Source organism: Myotis nattereri (assembly GCF_964212035.1).
Source record: "Myotis nattereri genome assembly, chromosome: 5".
NCBI classification, from domain to species: Eukaryota; Metazoa; Chordata; class Mammalia; order Chiroptera; family Vespertilionidae; genus Myotis; species Myotis nattereri.
The window spans coordinates 109,726,411-109,738,591 of NC_138080.1; the positions used below are offsets into that span (position 1 = coordinate 109,726,411).

The window sequence follows — 12,181 nt, forward strand, 5'->3', positions numbered from 1 at the left end:
TTCCCAGAAGCGGGGCCAGCAGAGGTGAGGTGAGGGCGGGCTCAGTATCTTGAGGGGCAAATGGGAGGTGGGTGGCCTCTGCTATTGTCCAGGACAGGGCCTCCCGTGTCATCACGGGAGCCTGGTTTGTCACCACCTTCTCCTGCCACGACTCCCGGCCCACCGGTCCCTGGCCCCGGCAGCTGGTAGCATGGCCTGCCCGATCGTGTGTCGCTGGCCTCGCGTGTTTGGGGACAGTCACCGCCTGCCCCTGCGTCCCTGCTCGGGCTGCCCAGGCTGGGCCTCGGCTGCAGGGCTCGGCCGGTTACATTCACCGGGGGATGGTAGCTGGTCATTGGCCGGCCAGTGCCTGTCGTCCTGGACTTGGCACCTGTGAGCCCAGTTTCTTCCCCAGAAAACTGGCCTGGACCTGCTCGTGATGCCCACCCACTCTGCTGGGTGCTCCCCCACACCTGCCAGCTGCCCAGGCTCTTCCCTCCCCCAGTGCCCACAGGAAGCATCGATTCGCCAAGACCTTCCATTTCTGCCGCCCTCGGGTCTGGGCTCCTACTGGGCGTGCTCCGAGCTTGCAGGCCTCACCGGGTCCTGGTACTGACCTGTCGCATTTGTCAGCTCAGAGCTGCAGGCAGACAGGGAGGTGGGCAGAAAGACTGCCCGGGCGAGGCCTGGGGCTGCCCGTCCCGAGGCTTTGTCAGCCAGGCCAGGGGTGCTCAAGGCTGGACTCAGGCGCCGACTCCAGGAAGTGGCCCACCCTCGTCCCCGAGTCAGGCACTGGCTCAAGACCCCTTTTTGGAGACCAGGAGTGCCGGGTGCGCTGGGCACCGGCCCACAGCTTGTGCAGACCCCCTGGTGGAAGGGGGGCGAGTGGTCCGGGCACCCTCCTCTGCCACCCTCCCGCCAAGTCCTAGTTCATGTCCTGTGTGTAATGCTCTTCCATGCTCTGAGTTGCATTAATTACGTGGCGGGCAAACGTGACTGCTTCCAAGCAGACCTGCTCGGCACCGGGAAACGCATCCTGTTTGGGCTTCTGGGGCGAGTGTCCTCGCTTCCCCGGCAGCCTGGGCGCCAGCTGCGCAGCCGTCAGTCGCCACACTTGCTCGAGTGGAAACGAAGCAAACGCCCCACAAGTGGAATCAGTCATTAAAAAGTCGTTATCCAATCAAACCAGCACAGTTCAGTGACCAAACAATTTCTCTAAAAGGTACAACAACTTCCCATTTTACAGTTTCCTCTCTGCTGGCCACGGTGAGGCTGCGCTGGAACCGGAGAGCAGGCGCGGGTGGGATTTATGGTCAATAACAGCGCGATTACGGCGTGTTTATGAAGGAAACCCCTCCCTGGCCCTGGCGTGCAGCTCGGTAACCAGCTCAGAGCCATAAAAGTCAGTGGGAAGATAGAGGATTTCAATAAAATTATGACACTCAATAAACCTTCCTGTGGAAACAAATTTTCCACGGATATGTGACCAGTTCCAGTTGGATTTGTAACTTTAATTTCTCACTTATTGGATTTCTTGTCATCAACTAATTATGAAGTCCATGCTGGGTGGCGGCTGAGTCAGAGGCCGTGGGGAGAGCGCGGGCGCGGGGCCGACAGCGGGAGACGGGACGGCTCTGGGCGCACGCAGGGCTCTGTGGCCGCACCTGCTTCCACTCACACCTGAGGCGGCTGGGTGGCTGGACAGGGGAGAGGGGAGGGGAGTCCTGCCCCAGGTCTGTGCCTTTGCCTGTGAGCTAGGGCTGGTGCCGGAGTCCCTGCCTCCTGCCCTGGGGGACGGGACGGGAGGAGGGGCGGGGCCAGCCTTCCCAGAGCTGTCCCCCCACCTCCAGACTCAGCCTGCGGAGGGGATGCGCGTGGACGCGTAGAGGGCTGCCTGCCCACGTGGAGGAGACGGCTCTGTGGCCGTGGTGTGGGCCTCCCTAGGGTGGCATTGATCTCCAGCTGTGCGTGGAGACCTGCCGATCACCTCGTGGATCAGGAGCGGAGGCGGAATGAGCACGGGCCTGCGGGTCCCCTCCCTGGCTGTGCTGGCCTGGGGGAGGCTGGTGCAGGGTGGCTCCTGCAGCCTCGGGTGTGGCCGTTGGGGCCTGTGTGTGAGGCCCGAAGGCGCATGAGAAGCTGCTGAGGCCGGGCCGGCCGTTCCCGCGGGGTCCGGGACCCTCTGAGTGCTGTGGGCAGGTGGGAGTGCTGTCGGGTTCTCGGTCCACCTGGGGGCCTGCTGCTTCCCTGCCGATGGGGCTCTCTCCCTCCTGGGAATCTGGCTGTGTTACTGGGCCAAAGGTCAGGGGTCACGGGAGGCAAAGAACTCAAACCACTTGCTAGCCTGGCCCCATGGGTGATTTCCTGGGCCTCATTGAGGGATGCAGAAGTCACACTAGGCCGGGCCCTGGCTGTGACCAATACAGACCTTCTGCTGTGGGTCTCTGACCACTGCAGCCCATGGCCAGGTGGTCAGAGCGAGCAGCAGACCACACAGCCCAGGCTCCCTGGGCACTGGCCGGGGTGGGCCCACCTTCCGAGCAGCAGGGCCCGTCGTGGCCGGGCTGGGCTCCGTCGGGCCTGCGTGAGCCAGAGCTGCTGTGTCGACGTGGACTCTGAGGAGCCTGTGGGGCCCACCTGATCCTGGGCGCATCCTCCTCCTTGCCCATCACACTGTCCCTCCACGTCACGTCCCAGCCCCTGCCCCCTGGGCCTGACCCCTGCCGTGTGTCCACAGGAGCGGGACGGCATGCGCGCCATCCTGGGGTCCTACGACAGCGAGCTGACCCCGGCCGAGTACTCGCCCCAGCTGACCCGACGGATGCGCGAGGCCGAGGACATGGTGCAGAAAGTGCACGCCCACAGCTCGGAGATGGAGGTGAGTGTGCGGCCCCTCTGGCCCTGTGCCTGGGAGGAGGCCCGGGAGGGCTGTGCGGGACAGCCCAGCAGACCCTCCTCCTAGCGCACAGCCTCCACACGCGCTGACGGGAGGTGCGCAGGGCGGGCTCTGGCGTTTCCACGCGGAGGGTTCCCTGTCTGCCCGTTCATCACGAGGCTGACCGCCTGCACCGCCAGTGCCCTGTGCTCAGGTGTTTTGTATGTCGGGTGACGAGGGCTGGCAGTGTCCTCGGAGCTCACTGCCCAGTGTGGTTCCTCCCCCTCCCCCCGCCCGGCTCACGCCTGCCACAGCCTGAGGCTGTCAGCTGGGGCCTAGCCCTCCCCTTGGGGGTCTGAGGCAGCTGGCGTTGGGCCACCTCTCCGCTGTCTCCACTTCTCCAGTCCCACCTCACGGGGACACTCAGCCTGGTTTGCCTGGAGAGGCCCAGGTCTGCAGAGAAAGTTCCCGACTGCCATGGTCAGCATCGGTCATCCAGCCTTCCCTCCGCCTCCTGGAGGGAGAACCCGGGAGGGTCCCAGGCTCGCTGGCTCCACCACCCGCCTGCCGTGTTCCGCCCTGCTCGGCCACGGCCACAGGAGTGCACGCGCCATCCACACCGGGCCGTCACTCCCCCTTCCTCCTGGGCACGTGCTGATGGGCCTCCCCAGGCAGGCCGGCCCTTCGCTGGCTCCTCCCCTCCGCCCAGGCCCACTGTCCCCGGTCTTTGTTGTGATGGAGATCCCGGCCCGCAGCTCCTGCTCCCTAGAGCCCTCCCTCCCTCCCTGAGGCAGGGTCACCCCGGAACAGCCTCCGCGCTCTGGACGCTGGTCGGTGCCTGCCCAGCAAGGGCGCTCACGGCCCGGGCAGCGAGGGCCATGGCTCTGGGCCTCTGGGGTCTGCGGGGCAGGGCGCTGTATTTCTGGCCATTGGGTTCTTCCCCATACAGCCCCCTTCCACAGCGACCCCCAGGCCTGAGCTGCCATCTGGGAGGCCCAGGGCACGCGGTGGGAGCCAGGCACTCCTGGGCTGGGTCAGTGGGCACGGTCTCCTGGCCTTTGGCGGGTCAGCCCACTGTGAGGAGAGGCTGACCGCCTCCAGGTGTTGCAAATGGCTGCTGCACCCGAGGGAACAGAGGTAGTGGTGGCAGACCACTCCTGCTGACAGCTGCACACCTCCAGGCACCCACCAGGGGGCAGAAGACAGAGCCGCCCACCCTGCTCTCGGCCAGGGTGGGACCGGGTGTACCCAGGGAGCGCCCGGAAAGGAAGGGGCCAGACAGGACAGGACGGGGCTCTTCCTCCTGCGCGTGCCAGGACCTGCTCTCCTCTCCAAGGCTCTCTGGGACCTGGGCTGGGAGGGTCTCACCCCCTCCTCCTTGTCCCCTCCCTCTCCTCCCCTCCTCTCCCTGGCCCTCCTGCTGCTGCCCCTCCATCCCCCCCAGTCTCCGCTGACCTGACTGCACCAGCCCGTGTGCACAGGCCGCGAGCAGAAGGCCCCGGCTGCTCCCAGCCAGCGAGGATCAGTGGGACCTGCACGGCCTCTGTCGGCGGTGGCTGATCTGCCCGCTGCCGAGTGCTCCCCTGGGGAGAAGCTGCAGGGGGTGGGGGGCCACCTGGCACACCTGGGGGGCTGGGCGGGTCTGGGATGGGGTGGGGGTCTGGTAGGCTGGGTGGCGATACCCCCTGCCGGGTCCTCAGGGTCCCCTTCTCCTGGAACACCCAGGCCCCCAGTCAGGCCCCCAGTCCAGGCCGTGCTGGCTGCCACCACAGGGGGCGCTGCTGTCAGGGCTGCTGGCCAGGTTAGGACCCAGGGTCGAGTCAGAGGACCCAGCCGGTGGCAGCCAGAGCAGGGCAGTCTCCTCTCGAGGAGAAGGGGCACGGGAAGTGCTCCCTCATCCCTGTGCATCCAGTGGCCTGAGCACCGGGGCGGCCTCACACGGCCCTGCAGCATGCAGCCTCCAGGCCAGGGCCAGCCCCTCACCGCACACAGACGCTGAGGGAGGCCCCACTGACCCTCGGCCCACAGGGGCTGACCCTCGGCCGTGAGCCTCTGCCCTCGGGCGGAGCTGCTGTCTCTTTGCAGTGGAGGGGACTGAGGCCAGGCCTCCAGCTCGGCGGGCGCAGGCTGTGCCTGGAACACCAGTGTCCGCGGGGCGGCCATGCTCCAGCGGCCACCCTGACCCTTCCCCCCAGGCCCTGGGCGCCGCCCCCATCACCAGGCTGGGCTCTGCCTTCCTGCTCCCCGGGGCCCCTTAGTGGGCAGAGCGCCCTGGAGGGCCTGCAGCTCCTGGGGCAGACGGACCCTTACATGGGTCGCCCAGCCCTGCAGCCCCGAGGAAGGAACAGGCTGGGAGGTGCCCCGGCTTTGTCCTCACCCCCAGGTCGCTCAGCCACACGCTGGACTGCAGCCCCTGCAGCCCTGGGTGGGTGCCCTCCAGGCCCCAGGAGGGCCTGTCCTCTTCCTGGTCAGTAGGCAGAGCTGCATGCCCGCCTCTGAGCCCGGCCCCCACCCGGAGAGCTGAGTGCTCTCGGCACTGCAAGCAGCCCATTAGCTGAGCATCGGGTATTGACAAGTAAAGTCATGTAACTGCACAGACTCATTTGCTAGTGGTGCCATAGTGCCTTCCAGCCAGCTCATCCGTCACTCGTGCCCGCATTCGAACATCTGTGCACTCGCGCGGGGGCCTGCAGGGAGACCCGCCGCCACGGCTCCCTCCCACGCCTGGCATGTCGTTGTCCGAAAGGCAGGGCCCAGGGCCTCCGAGGGCGGGATTGTCGCTGGCCCCGTGGGAACTCCAGTTGTGCTAGTGGAGGTGGGGACACCAGCTTTTCTCACGCTCTCCCACCTCCGCCTTCTCTTTCCTCCTTCCCTGGTGGTCTTCCCCTCCCTCCTCGTTTCCTCTCTGTTCTCTGTTCATGTCCGCCTGTCTGTAGCTTTGGCCCTTTCTCTCTTCTCTCTCACCGTGTTTCTCTGCCCCTCTCTCCCCCATGACCTCTCCCACCGTCCCTCAGGCCTAGGCTCCTGTTCTCTCGCAGGGCCAGCAGCTTCCCCCATGAGGGGCCAGACAGGGAATGCCGTGGGGCCTTGACTTACGAGTTTACTTCGTTCCGAGACCGAGCTCGTTAAGGAGCTCGTTAACTCAAATTCCTCTGTCAACTCAATGCAAAAAATAGGCCGAGAGACAGCTGGTATCTCAAAAAACTCCTTCGTCGGGACCCTCGTAAGTCAAGGCCCCACTGTACTGTGGGCCGGGCGGCTCCACGGGCTCGGGCCGGGCCGGGCGGCTCTCAGCTGCATCTGGCAGCCGGCTGTGGGCCAGTCAGACCCACTGACAAAACGGGGGGCTGGGCTTGGCGCAGGCTGTCCCCGTGTTCAGGGGACCTGCTGCTGGGTGAGGCGCAGGACGGCCAGGCCCGGCCTCCCTCGTGGCTGCTGCACGACCCGCCCCTCGGACCGTGGGAGCCACATGTGGCCCCGGGAGGGCAGAGCCGGGCTGAGGGAGGTCTTTGCAGAGCCTCTACAGCCGTGGTTCTCAGCCTCGGCCGCACATCAAAGTCACCTGGGAATCCTTTTAAAATCCTGATTTCTGGGCCTCATCCTCCGGAAATTCTGTTTCTTTCTTATGGGGCGAGGCCACAACATGAGTAACAAAGACACAGAATTTCCAGAGGATGAGGCCCAGAAATCAGGATTTTAAAAGGATTCCCAGGTGATTCTCATGTGCTGCCGAGGCTGAGAACCGCAGCTCTACAAAGAGCAGGGGCCTCCAGGTGCTGAACTGCTGGGTCGGCCTAATCAGTCAGTTCCAATGGGACCAGGTTTGATTCGGCAGAAACATTGGAGTAAAGCGAAGTGGCGGAGCCAGGCGATCCCAGTGGCCCGCTGAAGCCGGTGCCGCTTGCCCGGGTTTATTTATTCCGTTTAATAAAGTGCTGCCTGGCGGTCGCAGGCGTCCCAGGCCCCCTGTGCTGACGGCGCCATCACTATGCAGCGCACGCCGCCTGAGTCACTTCCCAGCCTGGCTTGTTTTTCCAATTTATTTAATTAAAACAGATGACGGCGCCGCGGCTGCCGGGAGGTCGGGGGAGCCCGGTTTCAGGCGGCAGCGATCGGAAGGAGCTTAGAGAAAAGTGGGCACATCGTCGCCCACGTCCCCCCACCCCGCGAGCGTTGACAGCAGCGTCTCCCTCCCAGAGACCTCCGCTCTCCCACCCGGGCGTCCACCAGGGCCAGAGCCCTTTTCCTGGCCACTCCTGCAGGTGTTCCCTCTCGGGTGGCTCTCCTGGGAGGGCACCAATGGGGCAAAGTGGAAGTCCCGTCAGTTAAAATGGAGCCGCGTACTAACGGGGAGAACAGGAAGGGAGTGGCCCGGGCCCCAGCATGTTCTGGCACACTGTGTGACGGGGGCAGGCTCTCTGTGCCCCAGGCGGGTGGCCATGCTCAGCACCCAGCGACACAGCCGCTCCGGGACCTGGGCAGAGCGAGGCTGAGGGAGGGCTTGGCAGTGGCCTCCGGGGGTGAGCCGCCGGCAACCAGGTCCTCACGCGCTCCTTGTTCAGTTCTCCCGGCTTCCCAGAAGGGCGCACGGTGCTCCTGCTGGCAGAGACCAGGCACCAGCTCCACGGGCATGAGTGACTCGTGGGACCATGGGCATGGAGGCTGTCCCGGGGTGCTACACGGGCACAGGTGCACACACAGCGAGACGGGAACCGCGCCGGCCAATTCACAGCCACCTCCCGCCTGGTTCCTGTCTCTTTACGGGGACCTTGAAGAGCTACTTTCTTGCCAGATTTCCAGATACGATCCCTGCGATGAACTGTCATTGTCATGCTGCACCTGAGGGCCTGGGTGGCTTCTCACCCCCACCCCCACCCGGGAGTGTGCGCTCTGCCCAACCCCTCTCGCTCCACACCCACCTCTGCGCACCGTGCTGCTCGGCGTCTGGGCTGTCCAGGCTCACAGAGCAGTGATGTCCTGAGTGGTTTCTTTCTGGGTCGGCTGTTTCCTGCGCATCACGTCCCCCCGGTCCAGCCGTGTTGTCGCCAGTGGCAGCATCTGCTTCTTCTCCAAGGCTCAGCCGTCCTCCCTTGCAGGCGTCACGCTGCTTCCGGCCTGCGGACAGGGCGGGCGCTTCCATGTCCTGGCTCCTGGGAGTCAGGCTGCAGGGAGCAGGGGCGCGGCTCTTTCTTCGAGATGCAGGTTTTATTTCCTTTGGACATATTCCCAGAGAGGGATCATGGGCCATATGGCTCTCGTTCTAATTTTAGTTCCCGTCGTGGCTGCTCCGTTTACGTTCCTCCTGCAGCGCCCCTGCGGCGCCAGCACCTGTGGCCGGCGGCCTTCTCCTCGGTGGCCTTCCTGTGCTTCGGGTCTCCCCGTGACGGGCGGTGCTGAGCGCCTCCCAGGTCCCAGGGGCCGCGTGTGGTCTTTGGAACGTCGGGCATCTGTTCTGCTGAGCTGTCGGAGCTCCTTTTATAACCACAGGGCGTGACCCATCGAGGAGACGGTGTGCGGCGACTCCCCCCGGCCTTTCGCTCTGCGGTGGCTCCTCGGCTGTGCAGGGGCGTTGCAGTTGCATGTGGTCCCACTTGTTTATTTTTGCTTTTGTCGCCTGTGTGTTTGGTGTCATGTCCGAGAGTCTGTGACAAGATGCACGTCAGGGACTTTGTCCGCGTTTCTCCTAAGAGCCTATGGTTTCTGTCTTCACTCGGGTCGATGTTTGTACAGTCGGCACCGCTGACTGGGAGACGTCCTTCCCGGGCGTGTCTTTGGCTCCTTGTCAAGGGTGGACTGTGTGGGGGGGTCATTGCTTGTCTCTTGACCGCTTGACCAATGTGTCTGTTTTATGCCAGCATCACACTGTTTTGATGATTATAGCTTTGCAAAGAACTTGAAGTTAGGAAGTGTGATGCCTCCAGCTTTGTTCTTCTTTCTCAGGATTACTTTGACTCTTAGGGGTCTTTTGTGGTTCTATAAGAATTTAAGAATTTTTTTTTCTATTTCTGTCAAAATTGCCCTTAAGAGTTTTGTTTTGTTTGTGTTTGTTTATTTCTTTTGTTAACCCTCACCCGAGGACATTCTTCCATTAATTTAATTTAACTTAATTTTTAAAATATAATTTTATTAATTTCAGAGGGGAAGGGAGAGGGATAGGGAGAGGGAGAGAGAGTGAGAAAGAGAGAGAGAGAGAGAGAGAGAGAGAGAGAAACATCAATGATGAGAGAATCATTGATTGGCTGGCTGCCTCCTGCACGCCCTCAACTGGGGATCAAACCTGCAACCTGGGCATATGCCCTGACCGGGAATTGAACTGTGACCTCCTGGTTCATAGGTCAGTGCTCAACCACTGAACTACACCGGCCAGGCCATTTAATACACACACACACACACACACACACACACACTAGAAGCCCGTTGCATGAAGATTCACGCAATAGGCCTTCCTTCCCCTGGCTGCTGGCACTGGTTTTCCTCCTGTACCCGGCACCCACGCCTTTGGTCCGGCCGCAGTGGACAGTCTTCGGTCTTCACTCCAGCTGGAGCCTTCGGTCTTCGCTCCACGCCTGCATATGCAAATTAATCGCCATCTTTGTTTGGGTTAATTTGCATAATCACTCTGATTGGCTAGTGGGCATAGCAGAGTGACACCAATTTGCATGTTTCTCTTTTATTAGTGTAGATACACACACACACACACACACACACACACACACACACACTGAGTAGCCAGATTATTATGACCACCCCATCAGTACTTCGTTGGGCCACCTTTTGCCTTCAATACTGCGACGATTCTTCTTGGCATTGACTCCATGAGATGTTGAAAGGTGATGCGAGGAATCTGACACCATGCCTGATGAATAACACTGTCCAGTTCTGTGAGATTTGATGGTTGTGGAACCAGCTGCCCGATGGCTCTTTTAACTTCGTCCCACAAATGCTCCATTGGATGGAGATCTGGTGATTGTGGGGGCCACCTAAGCAAGGTAAAGTCTCTCTCATGTTCTTGAAACCACTCCTGCACAATACGAGCACCGTGGCATGGCGCATTGTCTTGTTGGAAGAAGCCATCTCCATTGGGATACGCCATCAATATGATAGGATGAACTTGATCAGCAACGATACTTAGGTATGTTGTGCTATTCAGACATTGTCCCACATGAATTAAAGGGCCCAAATCATGCCAGGGAAACATGCCCCAAACCATAACACTGCCCCCACCAGCTTGAAGTGTTGTACTCATGCATGTGGGGTGCATGCTTTCATGCTGTTTCCGCCCAATTCTCACCCTGCCATCTCCATGATACAACTGGAAACATGATTCATCGGATCACATGACTTTTTCCCAGTGCTCGACTGGCCAATCCTTGTGTTCCTGTGCGAATTGGAGTTGTTTTATCTTGGGAACTGCAGACAGCAAAGGTGTTGTAACAGGCCTTCGGCTGTTTTGCTGATAATCCGTGGCTCCGAGCGCCAACAATCATCCCACGTTCAAAGGCTGTTAAATCGCGTTGTTTACCCATATCTTCAGAAAAAAATCACTTCTGTCGTGGTAAACAACCTGCTTCCCTATTTATAATGGTCTGGCCTTCTAGCAACTTCAGCGCAAAATTATAGCTAATTCGCCTACAAACGTCAGGTGGTCATAATAATCTGGCCACTCAGTGTATGTGTGTGTGTGTACATACATATATACATGTATGTATGTACACACACACATCTCCTATATAATAAAAGGATAATACACAAATTATCCCCTCAACCCGACTTTGACCCAAGTTCAACCAGGGGGTGGGGGCTGGCCCACCAACTGCCCGGGGCCCCTTCCCCCTGGCCGGCCCTGTCCCTGATCGGCCCCCCAGTCGGCTCCCCCACCCTTATCAGGGGTGTGGCTGGCCAGCCAACCTCCCATGTCCCCTCTTCTCAACCAGCCCATCCCATCAGCTCCTATGGAGGCGGGCCAGCCAGACCCCACCCATGCACGAATTCATGCACCAGACCTCTAGTGTGTGTGTGTGTGTGTGTGTGTGTGTGTATATATATATATATATATATATATATATTTATATTTAGAGAGAGAGTGGAAGGGAGGGGGAGAGACAGAGAGAGACACATCAATTGGAGTTTGAGCTTCCAACCGAGGTTCGTGCCCCCCTCCCAACCCTTCCGTCTGAGGGTGACGCTCTAACCACTGAACCAAACCAGCCTGGGCGCCAGTGGAGCTTTGATAGCAATTACATTGACTCTGTAGCTCAGTACGGACATTTTAACATTAACACTTCTTCCATGAACATGGACTATCTTTCCGTGTTCTTCAGTTTCACTAGTATCATCAGTGTCTTACTGTTTTCACTGGGCAGGTCTGCCTCCTTGGTTAAATGTGTTTCTGAGTATTTTTCTGTTTTTGATGCTATTGTGAATGGGATTGGCTTATTTATTTTTAGATAGTGTGTTGTTAGTGTACAGAAATGCAACTTATTTTGTATATTATGTTAATATTCTGCAACTTCACTGAATTCACTTCCTAGTTGTTACAGTTTTCTGGTGGAGTCTTGTTTTCCACGAAGCAGGTAGTTTTCCTCTTTCCTTTCCCGTGTGGAGGCCTTTCTTTCTTCTCAGCGCGAGTACCGTGGCCGGACGTCCGTGCCCGTGGTGAATAGCAGGGGGAGGGTGGCCTCCTTGTCTTGTCCCTGATGTAGAGGAAACCTGCAGTTCTCACCTCGGCGTGTGGCGTTAGCAGTGGGCTGGTCGTGTGTGGTCTTCACCACGTGGGCGTCTGTTCCTCTGGCACCTGGTTAATTCTCTATCATGAACGAACGTTGAATTTTGTCAAGTGCTTTCTGCGTCGACACGCTCATGCTGCTTTATCCTGCGTGCGTTCATGTGGTAAGTCATGGGTTGATTCGTGGGCATGAACCATCCCTGGAATAACCCCGCCGGCTGTGGTGTCTGCGTCCTTATTGCTGGGTCCGTTTGCTAATGTTTGTTGAGAATTTCACATCAATGTTTACCAGGGGCTTGGGCCTGTGGTTTTCCTTTCTTGGGGCGTCCTTGACTGCCTTGGCTGTCTGGGAGTGCTGCCTCGCACTGTAGATAGGGACGTGTCCCCTCGTTTGGTTCTGGATGAGTTTAAGGATCGCTGTCAGTTCCTGTGAAGGTTTGGTAGGACTCACCAGAGAAGCCGCCTGGTCCTGGCCTTGCTTGGTGGGGAGGGTTTTTCTTTCTGATTCAGCCTCCTCGCTAGCGGTCATCTGTTCAGATTCCCATGTCGCCGCGGCCCCGCCTGGGCAGGCCGTGTGCTTCTGGGAGTTTGCCCGGTTCCTC

The 12,181-nt window shown here is 59.9% G+C and overlaps 1 protein-coding gene across 3 annotated transcripts in view; it reads left to right on the forward strand.

Moving 5' to 3' along the window:
* The window catches only part of MAD1L1 (mitotic arrest deficient 1 like 1), a 145,896-nt gene that overhangs the window by 92,557 nt on the left and 41,158 nt on the right, over positions 1-12,181 (forward strand). For all 3 annotated transcript variants that reach the window (XM_081091726.1, XM_081091728.1, XM_081091727.1), the window contains exon 12: positions 2,717-2,857. In XM_081091726.1, coding sequence (XP_080947852.1) covers positions 2,717-2,857 — 141 coding nt within the window. The remainder of the gene's footprint in view (positions 1-2,716; positions 2,858-12,181) is intronic.